This window comes from Schistocerca gregaria, chromosome X (assembly GCF_023897955.1).
Source record: "Schistocerca gregaria isolate iqSchGreg1 chromosome X, iqSchGreg1.2, whole genome shotgun sequence".
Lineage (NCBI taxonomy): Eukaryota > Metazoa > Arthropoda > Insecta > Orthoptera > Acrididae > Schistocerca > Schistocerca gregaria.
This window is the reverse complement of record NC_064931.1, coordinates 71,148,820-71,172,210: the sequence shown is the minus strand read 5'-3', so window position 1 is coordinate 71,172,210 and position 23,391 is coordinate 71,148,820. Positions and strand designations below refer to the sequence as shown.

The 23,391-nt window shown below is 43.0% G+C and overlaps 1 protein-coding gene across 3 annotated transcripts in view; it reads right to left on the bottom strand.

Moving 5' to 3' along the window:
- The window catches only part of LOC126298976 (exonuclease 1), a 115,818-nt gene that overhangs the window by 68,798 nt on the left and 23,629 nt on the right, over positions 1-23,391 (bottom strand). For all 3 annotated transcript variants that reach the window (XM_049990597.1, XM_049990598.1, XM_049990599.1), the window contains 3 exons: positions 6,635-6,896; positions 5,154-5,369; positions 3,459-3,743 (listed from right to left, as the gene is read on the bottom strand). In XM_049990597.1, the coding sequence (XP_049846554.1) occupies positions 3,459-3,743; positions 5,154-5,369; positions 6,635-6,896 (763 nt within the window). The remainder of the gene's footprint in view (positions 1-3,458; positions 3,744-5,153; positions 5,370-6,634; positions 6,897-23,391) is intronic.

The following is a 23,391-nucleotide window of genomic DNA, read 5'->3' as shown; positions in this document are numbered from 1 at the left end:
ATAACAATCATACGTGTATCATAAATCGCTCCTGTAGGACTAAAAGGGCATTAATTTCTAGCACAGTTACATAAGTAGTGCCGTATTACAGTGTCAGAAATATGTGATAATGTCGCCACCTACAGTTGCAGGACAACCTTGCAACATGTATGCCTACACCGGGACTTCTCCAGTAACAACATGTCATGTACCTCATGTATGTAACAATAACCTGCATTATCCATTACGGAGCTACAAATTCAGAAGAACTATGTACAACACATCATGAACTGATGTACAAATAGGAAGCCAGCCAGTAAACAAATGATTGTGCTGTATGAAATGATACCACACTTCTTACTGCCTATCGTCATAAGGCTAGCAATTCCTCAGCCATGAATAAGAAAAAAACTGGCTCTAGTACCATAATGTAATTGCACATTATTTGGCCACAAAATAACGAATAAGGTACACCACAGTTGGTGGAGCCTCATATGCAGTATATTCTGAAACCTTACTTGACATAGGCATTTGCATTGAGAATTTCAGTACACCCACATAAATCACCTTAAAGTCGATACCAAGTATTATCATATCAGAAATAAAATATTTCCTGCTAATATTAGTGTATTATTGCCTTAGAATCTTATGATAGTGTCCTGCTTCATGTAACACATGGATGAGTTCATGCCTATGGACACCTCATTCATTTTCTCTTATGTGAAGTAAAACAGGAATAGATAAGAGTTCCTTTTCGCGCATTTTGTAAATGACTATTACAGGTACTACTGTCGATCTGATCTAGACAGTGTTGTTCTTATTGTATGTATTGCTTGTAATAGCCATCTAATACAGAATTTGTTCCATTATATGTGACCTACAGGCACTACGAAGGTTTCCATTCTTTTACCATTAATACTAGCGCAGTATTGCCTGGGAATCAGTCAGCTACACATTTTATGATATCCTTATATTTGCATACGTTCTTTCAATATTTGTCTTCATGTGGCAGGCTTTGTGTTGTTATGCATATGACACACAACTACTACTAGGCTTTGGCACTGAGTGTACAGTATCTAGATACCTACAGTATCTTTTTTAGTGAGATAACACACAGCTTCAGGTAGGATTCAAATTTATCTTTCACGTGCACTACTCATACGATGCAGAGGACTGTTTAATCATGTCTGATCAGTAATATCATAGGACTTTACTGAAAGATTGTGTTTTGCGATCCTATTTTGCAACGGCTGCAAACTGCACTTTTGTAGTGACCAGGGAATAGTAGCAGTTTGTTCTGTATGTGAGGGCAGCACTTAAAGAGAGGAAACATTGTGCTGTTATTGGAGCTATATACTTAAGCTTGTTATTTATGAACAATCTCTCACATTTCACTTATATTAGACAAAGGCAGTGGATCGTCATATACAGTTTGTGCATTTTCAACTAACTTAACGATTGCTACAGTAGATATATTGATGGTGCGATGCTTTGTACAAGTTCATTCTGACTGGATTAGGTACTTAAATATTTATTAATGTCACTGAGTAACAGTCCTGTTTTGTGACCACTTTGAATTCACTACTACTGTTAGGGCATTTGCTTGAAGGTTGATTTATTTGATGACTGGCTACTCTTATTAAGCAATAGACGTATTTTCTAGCTAAATGAGATTTACAATTAATTTAATGAACAAATTATGATTTATGTATGAATTTCTTCATCTAATGATAATATAGTAAATATTTTGAGGTATTATTATGTTTATTAAGGGAAAAGTAGGAAGAGTATTAGATAGCATTTATTATGACATTGTGTTTCTTGTATGACTAATGTTGTTGGCACACTGATGTACACAGGGCCTCATGAGGCCTCATGATGGTGCAGTGTAGAACTGAAACCTTTCGCACTAAATAAAGGAATTGTAAAACCATATGGCTGAAAGTGGTGCCATCAATCCTCAATACTGTATCATGTTACCTGAAAACTTTATGCGAGCACGCAGCTCACTCTGCATATATTGGGTGAATACTACTACTTAATGGTTTTGCAGAGTACTCAATGGGTCTAAAAATTTGAAATGCTTTTCCATGTTAGATTTGGTCAAAGAAAGAAACTACTAGATGATAAATAATCCAATTAAAAAGCACTGAACACACAGTGAGCACCACAAAAGCAACAGAATGCCTGGGAGGTTGAACAAAGTGACCAGCATATTCCAGAAAGTCATGAACCCCGTATTAGGAGAAAAGCTCTTCATTTATTTCCATGGCATTATCATGGAAGTAAGTATACCAGCATCAAAAACTGAAGGATGAAAATAAATTTCTCATGAAGTGAGATTGCCAAGTAGCATAGTTCGTCGAATCTTGAACCATACATAGAAAGAATTGCTACAGTGGGAAGATGTATTGCATCATGTTCACATGCATCAATGACCATCCACCTGAGAACAGAAGTTATGCACTTGGAACATACAGTTCCATCCAAATGACCAAAGACCAATTAGGGTTAAATGTCTCTTATGGCAAAGAGTAATTCACTTAAAAAGAATTAATACATAAAATAAGAGGGGGAAAAGCACCCCCCCCCCCCCCCACACACACACTAGTTGTAATGGGTTAGTTAATTTACCAAAGACAAGAAGAGTATAGCAGCTTTTGATATGTGGTACTATAGGAGGATGCTGAATGTCAGCTGGGTAGATCAGATAACTAATGCGGAGGTACTGAAGTGAATTGGGGAGACAAGAAATTTATGTCTTAACTTGACTAAAAGGAGGGATTTGCTGATAAGACAAATCTTGAGGCATCAAAGAATAGCCAATCCGGTAATGGAGGTAAGTGTGGGGGAAGATATTGTAGAGGGAGAAGAAGGCCTGACTACAGTACGCAGGTCCAAATTGATGTATGTTGCAGAAGTTCTGCAGAGGTGAAGTGGTTTGCACATGATTACCTAGCATCAAAAGTTGCATGAAACAATATTTGGACTGAAGACGATGATGACGATGGCGATGACGACAGCAACAAAAACAAAACAAGAACTCAAGTCTACAGAGAAGAGATCAAAATATTATAGAAGATAAGTGTGACTGCCTTATTATTAAAAAGGGGTAAGCCGGTCCCACTCTGCATCACATTACAGTTTATACAAATAATCAGCTGAAACTCTTAAGTGGTATGCTACATCACTGTTGTTATAGATACACTTTGTGTAATGTCTTTGATTGTGCAGCCCCACAAACCCAATATGCTTTTACAATGGTGTGATTTGATGAGTGCTTGGACTGACCCAAGTTTAATATTTTTAATGGGTTATGTTTTATAAATATTTAAAAATAATTTCACGACCAACACTATAAAGGAACAGAAACAAAATAATAGGTATTTCGATCCGTCCAATGATAACCAGTACGGTCAATGTTATCAGTCAGTTTTTTCAATACATAAATTATACAAATTAACTGCCATAACACATACCTTCTGTATCCTGTCTGGGTTAAAATCATCCACTGGTTTCAAAGTGAATGGGTCTAAATTTCCAAGAGCCAACTGAAAAGCAATATCATCAGGCATCATTTCACCAACATAGCTATTGTGTTCATATCCAGCTGGAGGCTCGCTCAGTGGCACTAACTTTCGAGACATGGGGTCATAAACTAATTGATACTTGAAAGTTGCAACTGCTTGAACAAACTCATCTCGATATTCATTAGAAACAGACAGACTGTGCATGTTGAGATGAAGAGGTAACCGCCTTAATGCCTGTGAAAAAGATAAGAGGACATGATACAATTATCAATGTAAGCAAATTAGCACTACAGTCTGATTAAAATTACTTGATTGTTGACACATCACGTGCTGGAGCTGGTTTCCTCCAATCAGAACACTCAAAGTCACACCCAAACAGTTGGCTGTTGCCAAACTGCTACAACACAAGTCAGTTCACTTCCAATTCCTTGTCCAGCATTCTTTCTTGATATGTTTGGATCTTGAATGATGCGTCTGGCACTTTTATTCCATAGTTCATCACACATGATAACCACACCAAAGCCCCCCCCTCCCCCCCCCCCCCTCTCTCTCTCTCTCTCTCTCTCTCTCTCTCTCTCTCTCTCTCTCTCTCTCTCTCTCTCTCTCTCACACACACACACACACACACACACACACACACACACACACACACACACACGCGCAAGATGCTAATGAAATGTACACTAATCAAACACTACCAGACCCACACAGTACTAACTAAACACAATTGGATACTTCTGCACAAATTTTGCTTCAGAGTCACATACAGTTGTTATAATCACAGAGATTGTCTTACATTAAATAAGCTTTGAATGACATTGTGTGAAGCCAAATTTTTGAAGGTTGCAATTCATCATTGTGACTGGGTCAGCAGAGTCATAAATATAATTACTGAATGCAGTGTTGAATTGCAGCGCACTGGTTAGCGCACAAACCTAATGTGTAGAACGTTGTAGGTTCAAATCTCATCAAACAGAGTGAAATTTTTTTATTTATAAATCTAATCAAAGGAGTTTGATTATTATTTTTATTAAATTAATTCATTTACATGAATTTTTTTATTTCTAATTCTTTGCCACGTCATTTTTATCATCATATTCACTTTTTTATTTGCTGTTATTTTTCTCCCTATCATTCTTTTTCCATCTGGAGTCTGCCTGTGTTTCCTATAATCTGCAACCAAGTTCCAACAAGGACTGTTCATAAGTTGGTACTGTGTCTGCTCATGTAGCCAGTGTGAGGATAGTGTCAGGTAGCCAATGATAGTGAGAAATTACAGTTTGCACTGAGCGATGAAAATGACTTTCTCTCTGACTTGAGTTAGCTCATATAGGCTAGCTTTAATGATTGTGAATAAAGCAATTATGATTGTAGTTCTGCCACAGATTATTTACGGCCATTTCCTCAGATACACTGCACACTGTGAGGTCGTGGTTAATTTATGACATGAGTTTAAATTCAGGGCTACAAAACAGAAAGCTCCCCTTTACCATGTATTTTACGGAAGACAATAAGTGACTGAATGAATGAATGCTAGTCTCACATTATCAACTGTGAATGAAATATAAATAATATATATTTCCAGCCAGTGAGTATTTAAATCGAAAAATAGTTTATAATGCCAAATAATATCAGAAAACTTACCCTATGTATATCAGGATCAGCTGTCTTTGTAACAAATTTTAAAGCTTTAGCAAGTCCTATACCAGGCAAAGAAGGTAAATAATCACAACCAGACAATATGCACATGTGCCTAAATTTATCAAACTCAAAATTCTCTGGGTTTGATCCCATTGCTAAATGCAATTTTTCTTTTTCTACGAGTAGTCCATTTCCACTTATATCCATCTTGAACATAACCTATGACAGAAAAATAACATTCTCCATTACATAGAATTTAAAATTTATTAATAAAATACATGAATAAATACATTAATGAGAAATACCTATAAATAATTAATTCACCGTAATTTATTAACGTGTGTGTGTGTGTGTGTGTGTGTGTGTGTGTGTGTGTGTGTGTGTGTGTGTGTGTGCGTGTTTTTTGGAAACTGACAAATATCATTTTTGATCACAGTTTAACTAGCACTCAAATGCAGTGAGCGGAAACTGGTCCTGCACTAAAGAAAGTAAAAGTATTTTCATCTGTCAGAAAGGTTACAAGCAGTGTCTGCTGTGATGCAAAATGGGTTTGCAATTTGATTATGCTGCTAAGGATAAATCAATAACTGAAAAATCACTAAAAAAAGTAAGGTTTGAGTGAAATGGATGAAAAAAAGAATTGTGTGACAACAGGGAAAAAAGGAGGCAGAGGGGGTGGGGGGAAGCAGGACAATGGACATGCTTAAGATAGAAAATTTGAAACCTGAAGGATTTGGAGAACACAACCTTGAAAAATTGTCTCTATTCAACAGATTTTGCACCATTTAACTCCTAACTACTAAACCATCTAAAGAAATTCATGGCTGCTAAATACACCGGGTGCAAAAAAACTGAAGCACACAAGAAGTGGAAACTAAGTGAAAATTCACTGGTTGAGAGAATATGTGAGTCTATTTCAGTGATTACAAAACTGGGTCAAATTTACAAAGAACTTGACAGTACAAGCCCACTTATCAGTATGACGTTGGCCTCTGGGTATGATGCATACACTGATTCTGTTGGGAAGGGTGTCATAAAACCAGAGTATCCTTTCCTGAGGCAAGGTGACCTAGAGCTTCTGTTAACTGATCCTTGATAATGACACTGGGACAAAGTTGACATCTGAGCTGGTCCCACACGTGTTCTATCAGTGACATATCTGGGGACCTTGCTGGCTATGGGACTACCTCAACATCACACTGACAGTTCACGCACAAAACATGTGGGGGTATGGGCATTGTACTGTTGAAAAGAAAGATACTGCAGCAAGTCCACATACATCAACAACCATCCAGGCAATGTTAACAAATGGAACACCCTACCACCACATAACTCCTTTGCAAAAAAAAACTATGTTGTACTTTCACAGTTTGTGCAATCACTACCAGCCATGAACTGAAGTAATACCCAATGGCTCCCCACACCATGACATCCCATTAGTAATACAGTTATTTTTTCTATAACCAAAAGCAACTATTACTCACCATACTACACCCAAACAGAACCAGATCTGAATCTTCTGTTATCACAACCTGAGCAATATTTTTTAAGTTCAGATATGCTAGTTGTGCATCTGCTTCATAAGGAGCAACAATACAGTCCACATTCTTGGCCCTACATTCACGCATAAGGTCAACTGCCATATTGTGTGTTATATCAATACTACGGCGCAAATAATTCCTTGCTTCTTCTGTTCTACCTGCTCTAAGAAGTTCTGCTGCCCGAGCACGGCTCTGTTGTCGTGATCTGCAAACAGTCACAATGCAATTGTGTTAAATGAAATACATACCGGAAAGAACATTAAAAATAATTTAGAAGGCCTTCCCCAGGTTAACTAGTCTTACTTGGATAAATAGTTCTCTGTAGTATTACTCCATCAAATTCTTACCAAAATTCAAGCTTTCATCAATTTTCTCAATTATTTTTGCCAGGAAAACTGCTGTTATTTATAGAGATAATGGAAATTCAGATTTTAATACTCTGGAAGCACCCCACAGCAATCAGTGATTATAGTACTGGTTGCTTGATAAACACATATGTGTAAACAAGCCCCAGTAACTAACATAATGAATGTGTCCTTCAGTTCAGGTATTTTTCCACAGTTCCTAAAGCATACACGAATTATGCCCTCACTGAAGAAAGATAATGCAGGAAGTATTGAATACTACAGACCAGTTTCACTACTGCCTTCTTTATGAAAAATGATTGAATCTATTATGAAGGACAGACTAATGAGCTACATGTATAAATACAATCTGTTTAACAACACACAGTTTGGTTTTTGAAGTGGGAGGAGTAAAATATTGACAGTTACTGAGTTCACAAAAGTGGTACTTGAACCTCTTGACAGAGATGACTCTGTTTCAGGCATACTCTTAAACATGTTGAAGATTTACTGCTAAGCAAGCTACGGGGGTGTGCTGAAAAGTAATGCCTATGAATTTTTTATGTGGAAACTCAAAGCTTTTTAAATAAAACAAATGTTATTAACATTCTACATCTTAAATTCTTCATGTCTACATATTTGCAACCCTCTGCCACTCGAGGGCTCTGAATTACAGTGCATAGCGTGGCGATGTGTAACATAACTATGTCAATGCATGACAAAAAATGTTCTGTAATGTAGTTTAGAATTCAAAGAGTTAATCCACTTATGGAGCACCCTCTCTTCCAGCAGAAAAATGCCAGACTACACACAAGCAATGCGACATCTGTAACAATCTGACACCTTGATAACTGTCATTGATCATCCTCCATACAGTCCCGATTTGACCCTCATCTGAATATCATCTTTTTTTAAAAACTTAAAGAGCACCTTTGAGGACGTCGCTTTGATAGTGATGAAATGGCGCAAGCAGAGATTAAGCTGTGGTCCTGTCAGCAAAGTCAAACATCTACAGTGACGGTATCACCAAACTGATTTCTCACTGGGAGCAAAGCATTCATTGCCAGGATGACTATGCTGAGAAATACGTATGTAGACATGAACAGTAAAGATGCAAAATTTTAATAATATCTGTCATATTTAAAAAGTATTGAGAGTTTTCACATAAGAAATTTGGAGGCACTACTTTTCAGTACGCCCTTGAAAGAAGTGCTAGGTTGTAAATGCAGGTCTGGGTCTCTGCATATTTGGCCACTACACTCATGGATGTGCTTTGTGGGCCAGGTACAGCCCCTGCTTTACCTCAGAAGGTTTGTTGTCATCAGAAGATAAGGTAGACTGTCTACCACCAAGCCTCCTGCAGCCATCACAATCTTCACTGGACTGTTTAACACCATACCTACGGAAACTACCACAGCATCTGGGGGCGCAATCCATGCCAATACATGGCGTGTAGGTCATGGTTAGCAGCCCTGCATCACAGGTACATTTTTGTGTCCATGTAGTCACTTTTACATGTGTCACCACACCTGTATTCTTCCACTGATGCCTACACTTAGGGTGCTGTTCAGCCCCTAGACAGTGAGTTTTTGCTTCAGGCTTCAGACCAACCATCAGCCACCTACATTACATACCACAATGCCTGCCACTGCCCCTACTCATCAGACAGTACAGTCTTTTGCCTTTGACAGGATCATCAGCTGCTGGACATCTGTCAGTTAATCCTGAAGCCCGGACCTGCGTCTCAATGACCCACCAGTTTACAGCTGGGTGGCACAGTGCCACTGATCATCTTCGGCTCTTCACCACTACTGAAAATTGTGGACTTAATCATAGTGGGCATCCAGTATACACAGTTACGATGGACTTTTAAGTTGTACTCAAGTGTGGACTTCTGTCCTGTAAAGTTTTACTGAGATAATGTCACAGTTAATAACCAGAGATCTGTGATTGCGACATGAGAGTTGAATCACTACCACTCACACCACTCAGTTAATGAGGTAACATAGGTTTAAGAGGAATAGCAAACAAGAGCTTCCACTCTTATCTGGAAAACAGGGTGCAAAAGTTAGAGATAGTCCACACATCTGCTTATGACACATTTGTAAGAAAACATTCTAACATGAGAAACAGATAAACATAGCTGTTCCTCGGGGTATATATTGGGTCCAATACTGTCCTTAATATTAAGGATGGCCAGGAACAGTCTGAAAAGCTTGTAACGTTGCAGGGGAGGCTGTGCTGAGAATTAATTGTTAAGAAAAAATTCAATCTGCTGCACTGTTTTTATATGTTATTTTGCAGTGAAGTTAGTCAATCAGGCCATCACGTGTGCAAATTAAAGCAGCCTGTGACAGACAGTGTCGCCAAACTACTTCATTTGGTTTCCTCAACCTGAACATACATAGCTTTTTCTCATCTAGCTTAAATTCATCACTTCCGAAAAAGACACATTTTAACTGGTAATGAGCGTTTGAATGAGTGCTAACTCACGGACCCACAGATGTTCATGCATTACCACATTTTAGCATGTGCAAGTGTTGAATTTGCACGTGCAATGACCTGATTGGCTAACTTCAATGATAAACTACTTGAATTTTTTTCTTAGCAATTACTTCTCATAAAAAAAAAACCTCCCCTGCCACACCCTTACAAGCTCTTCGGACTGTTTCTGACCACCCTGTATATTAATGAGTTTTCAGACAGCAATGTCATAGTCACTGGTAAAACCCAAAAGTCCCTATTAGAAAAAGCAAATTAACCCCTCAAGGGTGGGCAGTATGAAATAAAAGAACATAAAGAAATCTAACAGTATGCACTTCAGCATAAAGAGAGAAAACAACCCTGTCACATTAGGCATAAATGATACAAATGTAGATCATGTAACAAGTTTTTAGGGATGAATACTGATCATCAGTTAACGTGGAATGAGCACACAAAGATAGTGGCAAAAAGAATGTCATCAGCATGTCATGCTCTTAGGATTTTATCGTCACTTTGTAACAAGCAGTGTCTAGTAGCAACATGCTATTCCCACATACAATCAGTTCTTAGCAGTGGGATTCTTTTGTGGGGATCAAAGGCATGAAACATGGACACAATCTGAAACTGTAGAAAAACAATTTTTAAACTGCAGATAAGGGCCATAAGAATAATAACTAGTAGTTGGGCTCATTGTAAAGAGCTACTCAGAAAACTGAGCATCCTTACTGCACTAAGAGAGTACATCTACCCATGTCTGGTGCATATCAGGGATAATATTGCTATGTATTCCACTAATAGTTCTACACATAATCATCGAACAAGAAGCTGTATGGACTTACAGTGACCAAAGAAAAACCAACCAAAAAATTCAATACAGTATTTTCTATCAGGGAATAAAACTGTGCAACAAATTTTCCAAAGAAATGAAGGACTTTTCACCAAAATACATCTGTTTAAAAAGGCAGCTAACATTCTTCATAACTAATACACAATTAAAGGACTCAGAATAGTGGGTAATAATGAAAAGGTGGTTAACTACAACACAATGTCACTGTTCAATACACAATTATGGTTTGCCACTTTTGTAAAAAGTCATGTGTCAGGATCTAAAGTGCATGGTGGTAATACCTTACTAATGCAGTTTTGTTCAGGTGGAAAGAGGGAGAACAGAAGGTAAACATGGAACATACTTGAATGATCATGGCCCAGAAATCAGTTGTCCAGACAGGCTGGAGTTACTGCAGAGGGCATAGCAGCATCTACACGGCACAGCATTCACCGGCGGGTGTCCTTTGTGTGTTCAGAAATGAAGAGCAAAACTATGTTTTTATATTATTAACTGTCAAGAAGATACACGTGTGTAAATCGAAGAATATTGTATAATAATGCCCGCAAGATCTGAGCATTCACAGTGGGTGGGATAACTGGTTGTTGACAGTTCTTAGATATATGGTTGCCAAGGAGGGGAAGAGTTTCAGTGTGCACTATGTACACATACCAGATGTCACGAAGAGCACAGTGTGCAACCAACTGCAGGTGGCGGCTCACATTGGGACTAATGATCTACATTGTGGACTTTACTAAACACAGTCTGTCACTTCCAGCCAGTCCTCTTCCCATCAATGCATACTCTGTACCTCAACAGCAAAGTTGAAGGGGCAGGAACACTGAACTGAGGATTATGTCATGCCTCCTTGGCTGCTATATCTGCCCTTTCATTCCCTGCAAACCTATATGCCTTAGCACCCAGCAGGAAGACACCTCCTTCTCGTCTTTGTAAGTGGAGAAGTGTGTCATGAATATCCTGAACTACTCTATCGGGTGGATACAAGCATTGCAGAAACTGAAGAGCACTCAGGGAGACAGAAGAGAAGAGAAATTTTGCAGGCACAGCACATCTCACACATTCGAGCGCCCTCGATATCACAGATAATTCTGCATCAAAGACTGTAAAATCTGCAGGCAACAGAATCTTGAGGGCATGATCAGGGAAAACAACAGAGCAGAAAACAGAGTGCCCCAGTTTAAACCCAGCCATGAATACAACTACATTTAAAATGTCAAAAAATAAGGTTTTTAAAATATAAGCAGGAGAGCAATGTCTCCTGTATTGCACTAAATCTAAAAATTCTCTGGGCCCCTGCAAAAACCAGGTTGGCAGTCGGTTAAAACTCCAGAATTGAGCCAGTACATGCCCCATACCAATGATCTACATCACACACTTCACATGGATCTTCAATGGCCTGAGGATGACCCAGTAGCACTACAGAAATTATGCCTCCAAGTAGTGTCGTACACCTTACTGATGTCAAAAAATACCCCTGGGCAATGCTGTTTATTAAGGAAAGCCTGGTGGATTTCCACCTCTAACAAGATCAGGTCCTTTCCTAGCCGTGCACCTTACATGGATTCCTCAATGGCACTCATCAGTCCACCAAGGGACAGGTTGTCTCTGAGAATGGCTGAAGGACTTCCTGACGGAGAAGTCAGTGGCTTGATGGATCACTTATGTGATGTGGTTCATCCACTTGTGGGCACAGCCGTGGCATTCAAATGCAGCCAGCTGGCTGAAGAGCATCTAGTTGGCTCTGCCAATCAGCCAGTGTGGCTGTTTCCTTTCTGGGAGAGCTCCATCCCATAGGTGAATCCAGACTGGGAAGAGATCACTGGAATGAAGATCATAGTGACTTATAGAAATTGAGCTGGAGTGCCTGTGTTGAGGATGCATAGTTTGAGAGACATCATGAGGCTCTCCATAACCTGACTCCAAGGGCAAGTAGAGGTTGAGCCCTACATTACATAATGAGCATTGAAGTGTAACAGTAGGAGAAATAGGTGGGGGGAGTTGTTCTGTAAGATCTGCGAGAGCCTCAGAGCCTGTTGCATCCTGCAGAAGTAAATACAGCAAGCAAACAGTGCTTCTCTGGCATATGTGATTGGTTGGTTGGTTGGTTGGTTTAAAAGAGGGGGGAAGGGACCAAACTACAAGGCCGTCAGTCCCTTTTTCCAAAGGAAACAATGCCACAAGGGTGAGAATAAGACAATGAGACTTACAACACAAAATAGAATGAAAGGAAAAACCACATCAACGACTGAAGGGCAACAAACACTTAAACAGACAAAAGGGGACAAGAAAACCACAAAGACGCAAGAAACAGGTAGAAGAGGTTAAAACAAGAAAGCAGGTTACCATGGCTGGCTGACCATGAGGATAAAAAGGAAAAGTCAGCCACTCTGCAGCACATTAAAACCTCCACCCTGAAAGCACTAGGGTGGAGGACACACAGGGACAAAGGACATGTGCTAAAACTTAGAGCAAATGATAAAACTCATCCTCACAAATACAACGAAAAACTAAAGCTGCTGTTGATGCATTGTCACGCAAAACTGAAGCTGGGAAAGTTAAAAGTCAGCCGCAGAGTGGCTAAAAGTGGGCAGTCCAGCAAGAGATGGATGACCATCATTTGTGAGCCACAGTGACACTGAGGTGGGTTCTCTCGACGCAGGAGGTAACCATGTGTGAGCCATGTATGGCCAATGTGGAGCCGACAGAGAACCACAGATTCCCTGCGAAAGGTGTGCAGAGGTCTTCCACATATTCGTAGTTTCCTTAATGGCACGCAGCTTGTTGTGCGTACTGAGGTTATGCCATTCCGTCTCCCAAAGCTACAAAACCTTGCGATGTAATACTGAATGAAGGTCAGTTTCAGAGAAACATATCTCCGTAAGCAGTTTCCGCATAGCCTGTTTGGCCAGCCTGTCGGAAAAATCGTTGCCTGGCATTGCGACGTGACCTGGGGTCCAGACAAACACCACTGAACAACTGGACCATTCCAGGGAATAGGTGGACTTCTGGATGGTCGCTATCAAAGGATGTGGAGGGTAGCACTGGTCAATAGCTTGTACGCTGATCTAGTATTCAGTATACAGGAGAAATGACTCACCTGGGCATGAAAGGATGTGCTGAAGAGCATGAGATATGGCTGTCAGGTCGGCAGTGAAAACACTGCAGCCATCTTGTAAGGAGTGCTGTTCTGTATGTCCTCCACGAACATAGGCAAAGCCAACATGACCACGAGCCATGAAGCCACCGGTGTAAACCATTTCAGGGCCCCGGAACATATCAAGAATCGAGAGGAAGTGATAGCGGAGAGTCGCAGGGTGAACTTAGTCCTTAGGGCCATGTGGAGGGTCCAGGCGAAGCCGCGGCCTAGGTGTACACCATGGAGGTGTTCGTGAATGAACCTCAAGTATAGGTGGTAAAAGCAAGGACTCCAGTTCGGAGAGAAGGGATCACACATGAACTGCAATTGTAAGCCCCGACATGGGCCGCCAATGAGGGAGATGAACTGCCATGGGCGGGGAAAAGGAGATGGTAATTCAGATGCACAGGAGAACTACAAACGTGTGCAACATAACTGGAGAGCAACTGCGCACGCCTAACCTGCAATGGAGGGCCTCTGGCCTCCACCAGGATCCTGGTCACTGGACTTGTCCTAAAAGTTCCTGTCACTAGGCGAATGCCACAGTGGTGCACTGGGTACAGTAAATTTAATGCTGAGGGTGCCGCCAACCCATAAACCACATTCCCATAGTCAAGGCGGAATTGAACAAGGGCTCTGTAGAGCTGAAGCAGCGTAGAGCGATCTGCACCACAGTTGGTGTTGTTCAGGCAGCGGAGGGCACTGAGGTGCTGCCAGCATTTCTGCTTAAGCTGACAAAGATGAAGAAGCCAAGTCAATTGGGTGTCAAAAACCAGTCCTAAGAATCGATATGCCTCCACTACGATGAGTGAATCATCATTAAGGTAAAGTTCTGTTCGTGTCATACCGTTCATCCATAACCAGAAGTGCATAACACACGACTTTGCGGCTGAAAACTGGAAACCATGGGCTTGAGCCCATGTGGATGGCTCCCTGTAGGTGCCGCTCAGCAACACCGGTACTGGAGGAATAGTACAAAATGCAGAAGTCGTCTGCATACAGACAAGGTGAGATGGACACCCCTACAGTTGCTGCTAGACCATTAATGGCCACTAAAAATAGAGAGACACTCAATACTGAGCCCTGCAGGACCCCATTCTCCCAGATATGGGGGGAACTATGGGAGGCACCAACTCGGACATGGAAAGAACGAAGCGACAGGAAATTGTGTATAAAAATCTGGAGTGGGCCTTGGAGACCCCACTTGTATAATGTGGCAAGGATATGATGTCGCCAGGTCGTTTTTAGTAAATCAAAAAAGACAGCAACCAGGTGTTGGCATCAGGAAAAGGCTGCTTGGATGGCAGACTTGAGAGACACAAGATTATCAGTGGTAGAGCGACCCTGGCGGAAGCCACCTTAACATGGAGTCAGTAGGTCACGTGACTCCAGGACCCAACCCAACTGCTGACACATCATACGTTCCAGCAACTTACAAAGCATGTTGGTGATGCTGATGGGCCGATAGCTATCCACATCAAGTGGGTTTTTACCAGATTTAAGCACCAGAATGATGGTGCTCTCCCGCCATTGTGATGGAAAGACGCCATCGCACCAGATCTGGTTGAAGATGATGAGGAGATGTCGCTTGTAGTCAGATGAGCAACATTTCCTCATTGGATCTGGCCCAGGAGCTGTGTCGGGGCAATGTGCAAGGCCAGTGAGGAACTCCCACTCTGTAAATGGGGCATTATAGGGTTCACTGTGGCATGTAGCGAAAGAGAGGACTTTCCTTTCCATCTGCCGTTTGAGGATGCGAAAGGCCGGGAGGTAGTTCTCTGACGTAGAGGCTTGAGCATATGGCTCAGTAATTGCATTTGCATCGATAGATAACACGCCATTGATGTTAATGCCATGGACACCTGATGAGGTCTGGTACCCAAAAAGACGTCTGAACTTCACCCAGACTTGGGAAAGGTGATGTATGGCACCCAATGGTAGAGATGTATCTCTCCCAACACTCCTGCTTCTGTCTTTTGATAAAATGGCAAATGTGGGCACGGAGCAGCTTAAAGACTATGAGGCGCTCCAGTGAAGGGCTGTAGAGCTCGCCGACACTCCTTAATTGCTTCAGCGACTTCCAGCGACCACCAAGGGACTGCCTTAGGCCGGGGGCACCCTAAAGAGTGAGGGATCGCATTTTCTGCTACAGTAACGTCTGTTGTAGTCACCTGCTCAACCATCACATCGATGTTACCGTGTGGGGTAGAGTCAACTGTGATCGCAGAGGTGAAAGTTTCCCAGTCTGCCTTGTTTAAAGCCTATCTGGACAGGCATCCACGAACTTGACACCGGGGCAGCGATAGGAAGATGGGGAAGTAGTCACTACCACACAGGCCATCATGTGCTCTCCAGTGGATAGAATGGAGCAGTCCTGGGCTGCAAATGGATAAATCAATGGCCGAGTAACTACTACAAGCCACACTAAGATGTGTGGCGGCCCCAGTATTTAAGAGGCAGAGGTCGAACTGAGACAGTAAAGTTTTGACATCTCTGCCTTGGCCAGTAACCACAGTGCCACCCCACAATGGGATTATGAGTGTTAAAATCTCCGAAAAGTAGTAGGAAAGGTTTAGAGAGTTGATCAATCAATGCAGCTAATACATTCGGGGTTACTGCACCATATGATATGCATGCAAGATATGCATTGCACACAGTTATTTCCTGCGTCGTACGTATTCTGACAGCCACAGATTCAAGAGGGGTTTGAAGGGGCACAGGTTCACTACAGACTGAGTTTAGAACATAAATGTAAACTACACCTGACACTCCACTATAGTCGCTACGGTTCTTGTAATATCCCTAATAGCTGTGGAGGGCAGGGAGCCACATTTCCGGGAACCTGGTTTCCTGGAGGGCAATGCAGAAAGCAGGTGTAAAGCTTAACAATTGCCGTAGCTCAGCCAGGTGGTGGAAAAAAACCACCGCAATTCCACTGGAGAATGGCATCATTGTGAGACTAGGAAGGCATGGAACATTCAATGAGGCAGTTTATGTCTCAGGGTCACCTACTGCCACCGACTTATTGCCTGAGCAGTCCATATCCATTGTGTCTGAGGGTCTGGCGAGATCTAGGTCCTCAGTGGATGCCAGAATCTCCACCTTATCCCCAGACGCAGAGCTTGTAGGTAGCGGTGGTGTGGGTGCTACTGCAATTTCCTTGGTCTTAGGTGTCTTCTTTTTGGACTTTTCTTGCTGCTCCTTGGGTTTCTCTGACTGGGAGGGCTTCACTGATTCAGTCTCCGGGACTGAGGATGATCGTAGAGCCCTACAACCAGCTGCTTTTGGACACTTCAGCCACTGGCGGGCATCATCTTTCCCATTAGCAGAAACCTGGGAAGTGAGTGATCCAAGGGACCCCTTCCTGGCGAGAGGAGCCGAAGACGACTTACGGTTCTCCGAGTGAGAAGTGCGGACTGGTGTTCCTGATGGTTGGGAGGGGGGGGGGGGGGGGGCATGCCCCCAAGGTAGGTGGTGCAAGAGCACCAAGGGGGGGGGGGAAGTGCCCAATCCTCCTCCTCCTCCTCCACCACCACCACCACCACCACCACCACCACCAAAGAGGCAGGTGTAGTCTTCTGGCTCTGAGAGCCAAATGGAATTCGTGGAACTTATGGGGCTACAACTGTTCTCATAACTGTGGGTATGAGGCGGCCATAGCCACAGGATGTAGGTGCTTATATTTTCTCTTAGCCTCAGTGTAGGTTAGTCGGTCCAGGGTCTTGTATTCCATTATTTTCCTCTCTTTCTGTAAAATCCTGCAGTCTGGAGAGCAAGGTGAATGATGCTCTCCGCAGTTGACACAGATGAGAGGCAGGGCACATGGATTATTGGGATGTGATGGGTGTCCACAATCTCGACATGGGACGCTGGAAGTACAGCAGGAAGACAATGGGCTGAACTTCCAGCACCGCATCAAGGGAGGAATATACGACTTGACATCACAGTGGTAGACCATCACCTTGACCTTCTCGGGTAAGTGTCACCCTCTACGGCCAAGATGTAGGCACCGGTGGCAACCTGATTATCCCTCAGACCACAATGGACACGCCACACAAAATGAACACCTCGCCGCTCTAAATTGGCAAATAGCTCGTCATCAGACTGCAAAAGAAGGTCCCTGTGGAAGATAATACCCTGGACCATATTTAAGCTCTTATGTGGTGTGATGGAAACAGGAACACCCCCCAACTTGTTACAAGCGAGTAAACTCCATGACTGGGCAGAGGATGTTGTTTTTATCAAGATTGACCCAGATTGCATTTTGGACAAGCATTCCACCTCCCCAAACTTGTCCTCTAAATGCTCTACAAAAAACTGTGGCTTCGTCGAAACAAAGGAGTCCCCATCAGTTCTCGTACATACGAGGTACTGGAGTGAACAAGGTTTGCTGCCATCCTTAGCCTGGTGTTCCTCGTATAGTGTGGCTAGGAAGGGGAATGATTTAGGGTTGTACTTTCTTGCATTGTACTGAAACTTTGAACGCTTAGAGAGTGCTGGTGTTTGATCACCAGCAAGTGATGACGAGGTATGCTTCATCGCGCGTCATCTGCCCTGATGCCACCCACTCTGACCAAAGGCCCTCCCTACGGGTGCCACCCAGCTGCAGCAAAGGCCACCTGACAGGATGGCCATTGCTAGTAGTTCCAAGGCCCCTGGATGACAGGCATCTACTCCTTGACATACATGGGGAGTTAAAGGCACAGGCACCAGCAGAGCAATCCCTGTGTTGTCAGGGGGCTACAACCAACGGGGTACATGGTGGCCCCACCACAACGGACTGGCTACCATGCTGGATATGAGGTGCAAAGAAGTCCATGGTCATTGTCGGCGCAAAAAGTGACGCTGCATAGTGCATGGTGGAAAATGCACCCAGGAAGGCGTCCTCGTCCAAGAGATGGAGAATGAGCTGGACTGCAGTGCGACAAAGAGAAAGTGAGCTGAAGATATCAAGGCAGACTGGACATGATGCACCATGTAAGGCATGCCTTTCGCCAATTGGATCACTATTCGGGAAAATTTTGAAAAATGCAGGTCAAACCCTACAGAAGACCATCACATAAAGGCCGAAACATGTGAGACTCCTTTTAGTCACCTCTTACGACGGGGAGCATATGTGAATTTTAACTGCAGCTGCTTGCAGTTCAGTGGCCAGGGGGAGAGCAGAGGATATCTCTCTCTCTCTCTCTCTCTCTCTCTCTCTCTCTCTCTCTCTCTCTCTCTCCTCTGTCTCTGTCTTTTGGGCACAAAAACAACTGAGGTTATACGCACTCGTGTCATAACCTCAGAACACCAAGGAGCAAAAGAAGTTAAAAGCAACTATATGTTAAGCCTAATCAATGGAAGGAAAGAGACCTAAAACCAAGTTAATTTTATCCATTGTTTGCAGTGTTTCTTCCATGACTGTACTACTTTTGTAATAGGACTTCCCCTTGGAGAAAGGCCCACAAAAGATGTCACAGCAACAGAGGAGTTTCCAAACCAAAAGCCTTTCACCATATTGCTACAGATAGAAAGTAAAATGCATTACAAAGTTACCTGCTACACGTCAAACGCATGGGCCGGATTTCAGGAGTACACACAGGGAGGTAGAAAAAACAAAGAGAGATCTCGAACACCAAAGCAGAGGAAGGGGAGGAGATGGAGACTGAAGGGAGAAGGAAAAAGTGGACAAGGGACTGGTCCGATGCCAGGCTACCAAAATTTCAGAACACATTCCCCAAGATACCCATGACATGTTCCCCCGAGGGAGGGGGAAAATGAATAGGAGGAGGGTAGACATGCACCACAGAAAGGGAAGGGGTGCTGAAAAGGCTGGAGCCCTGTGGTAGTCAAGCACTAACTAAGAGTAGTGAGCCACCTGCAGGGCTGAGGAGAGATGCTTGTTATTAACAAATACAGCTACCCTCCCTTGGCGCTTTCCCCAGTCAGGTCATCCTTGCACTGGAGGGTATAGCCCCATAGTGCAGAGGCATCAGATGTCTTAAAATGAGTTTCCTGCAAACACAAGCACAGGGGACATTGCTGTACTAGGAATTTCATTTCCACAACATGTGTCCTGAACCCATTAATGTTCCACTACAATAACCATTTATCATGGGAGTAGCACTTTAACCCCGTCTCTCTGCCAGGGAGGGGAGCCCACAACTGGTGGAGGCTCAGTCTTGCAACAAGACAAGTGTCCCACACTGACATCAAGGTTCATCAGCTCTGAAGATGCATCATGAGAGATGTCGAGAGAGAGAGAGAGAGAGAGAGAGAGAGAGAGAGAGAGAGAGAGAGAGAGAGAGAGAGAGAGAGGTCAACATTGTTGGACTGCTTACATCCCATCTCTGTCATCAGTTTACACTTGGCCTTCGATTTTTTTTTTGACTGGGGAGGCTTTGGTGCCCCAACTGGGGCAGTGGAAGTGATAGCTCTGGACACTAGACCAGACTGAACCTTTGAAGGGGTATGAAGCTCTGCAACGTCCGCAACCACAGCCTTTCCTGGTGTTCTGCGTTCTGCTGGGAGGAGAGTGGGAGGCATATGCTTCAAAATAACTGCAGCAGCACAAGTGTATTGACAACTGCAGGTAGCAGTGCTGATACAAGCAACCTATGTTTGTATAGCAGCATTGGCTTTCTTAACAGACTTCAATCTGCCCTAGACATGCTGGAAAAATGATATGCTTAAAGCCGGTGGTAGGCATAAAACATCATCCGGAATTGTACTGAATGCTTTCTCACAAAATTATTTTGAACAATTAGTTCATGAGCCCACTTAAAGTGTAAATGGTTGCAAAAGCATACTTGACCTCTTAACAACAAATAATCCTGGACAAATAGGGAGTACCATGACAAATCCAGGGATTAGCGACCATAAGATAGTTGCTGCTAGGCTGAATACCGCAACACCTACAACCATCAAAAAGAAATGCAAAGTATATCTATTAAAAAAACTGATAAAAATGCTCTTAATGCCTTTTAAGAGACAGTCTTCATTCCTTCCAACCTGATCATGTAAGTGTAGAAAAGATGTGGAATGATTTCAAAGAGATAGTATCAACGGCAATTGAGAGATATATACGACATAAATTAATAAGTGATGGTACTGATCTCTCATGGTAAACAAAATGGGTCAGATCCTTGTTGCAGAAGCAACGAAAAAAACACGCCAAATTTAAAAGAACGCAAATTCCCAAGATTGGCAAAGTTTTACACAAGTTCAAAATATAGTGCGTGCTTCCATATGAGATGCTTTTAATAATCTCCGTAATTAAACTCTGTCTTGGAATCTGGCAGAAAACCCAAAGAGATTCTGGTTGTACATAAAGCACACCAGTGGCAAGATGCAATCAATACCTTCACAACGTGATAACAATGGTGAAGTCACTGATGACAGTGCCATTACAGCAGAGATATTAAACACGGTTTTCTGAAACTCCTTCACCAAAGGAGATGAAGTAAATATTCCTGAATTCCAATCAAGAACAACTGCCAAGATGAGAAACATAGAAGCAGATATCCTCAGCGTAGCAAAGCAGCTTAAATCACTTAATAAAGGCAAGGCCTCCAATCCGGACTGTGAACCAACCAGGTTCCTTTCAGAGTACGCTGAAACAATAGCTCCATATTTAGTAATTATATATAACCGCTCGCTCACAGAAAGATGCGTGTCTTAAGACTGGAATATTGCTCAAGTCACACCAATACACAAAAAGGGAAGTAAGAGTAACCCGCTGAATTACAGACCCATATCACTAACTTTGATTTGCAGTAGGGTTTTGGAACACATACTGTGTTCGCACATTATGAAGTACCATCAAAGAAAACAATTTATTGACACACAGGCAGCACAGATTCAGAAAATATCATTCTTGTGAAACACAAATAGCTCTGTATACTTATGAAGTAATTAATGCTTTCGACAAGGAATGTCAAACAGATTCCATATTTTTAGATTTCCAGAAGGCATTCAACACCGTTCCTCACAAGCATCTTCTAACCTAACTGTGTGCCTATGGAATATTGCCTCAGCTGTGCAACTGGATTCATGATTTACTGTCAAGACAGGTTACAGTTTACTAACAGAAAGTCATTGAGTAAACCAGAAGTAATATCCAATGTTCCCCAAGGAAGTGTAGGAAGTGTTATAGGCCCTCTATTGTTCCTGATCTATATTAACGACATAGGAGGCAATCTAAGTAGCTGTCTTACATTGTTTGCAGATGATGCACTCATTTACCATCTTGTAAAGTTGTCAGATGACCAAAACGAATTGCAAAATGATTTAGAGAAGATATCTGTATGGTACAAAAAAAATGGCAACTGACCCTTAATAAAGGAAAGTGTGAAGTTATTCACATGAGTACTAAAAGAAATCCACTAAATTTCGATTACGCAATAAGTCACACAAGTCTGAAACTGTAAATTCATCTAAATACTTAGGGATTACAATTACAAATAACCTAAATTGGAACGATCACATAGATAATGTTGTGGGTAGAGCAAACCAAAGACTGCGATTCACTGACAGAACACTTAGAACACTATTAAAAACAGACAGACACTTAGAACAGAAGCCTGTGGCACACCGTTCTCCTGGACTTGGGAGGAACTATATGAGGCCGCGGCGTGCACGCGGAAGGTACGATATGACAGAAAATTGCGGATATAGATCGGCAGAGGGCCCCGAAGGCCCCACCCATGAAGCGTAGAAAGGATGTGATGACGCCATGTCGTATCATACGCCTTCCGCATGTCGAAAAAGACAGCGACCAGATGCTGACGGCGGGCAAAGGCAGTACGGATGGCCGACTCCAGGCTCACCAGATTGTTGGCGGTGGAGCGGCCTTTACGGAACCCACCCTGAGACGGAGCCAGAAGGCCCCGAGACTCCAGCACCCAATTCAAGCGCCGGCTCACCATCCGTTCAAGCAACTTGCAAAGAACGTTGGTGAGGCTAATGGGACGGTAGCTGTCCACATCCAAAGGGTTCTTCCCCGGTTTCAGAATGGGGACAACAAGACTTTTCAGCCATTGCGATGGAAACTCACCCTCGACCCAAATGCGGTTGTAAAGGTCGAGGAGGCGTCGCTGGCAGTCCACTGAAAGGTGTCTCAGCATCTGAGAGTGGATGCAATCTGGCCCAGGAGCGGTATCAGGACAAGAGGTGAGGGCACTGCAAAATTCCCACTCACTGAATGGAACATTGTACAATTCAGGATGGTGGCTGCGAAAAGAAAGACTCCGATGTTCTATCCGCTCTTTAATGGAGCGGAAGCCCAAGGGGTAGTTGGCAGAAGCGGAATTCAGAGCAAAGTGCTCTGCCAAGCGGTTTGCAATGACATCGGAGTCAGTACAAACTGCTCCATTCAGTGAGAGCGCAGAGACGCTGACAGGGGTCCGATAGCCATAGAGGCGGCGAATCTTGGCCCAGACCTGCGATGGAGTGACATGGAGGCCAATGGTGGACACATACTGCTCCCAGCACTCCTGCTTGCGTTGGCGGATAATGCGGCGGGCTCGCGCACGCAGCCGTTTGAAGGCGATAAGATGTTCGATTGAGGGATGTTGCTTGTAATGCTGGAGCGCCCGCCCGGCGAGCTTTAATCGCTTCAGCGATCTCGGGTGACCACCAAGGCACAGTCCGCCGCCGAGGGGACCCAGGAGAACGGGGAATGGCAGATTCGGCGGCAGTAACGATGCCGGTGGTGACCGATTGAACCACTGCATCAATGTCATCGTTAGAGAGAGGCTCAATAGCGGCAGTGGAGGAGAACAGTTATCTCAGGTGGGACTGAAGATAAAAATATGATCTTTGCACAGTTTGTACAACTATATGATAGCAACATACTGTAAGAATTTCAACACTGATACCCGACTGTCAACAAAGATATGAATTTTTG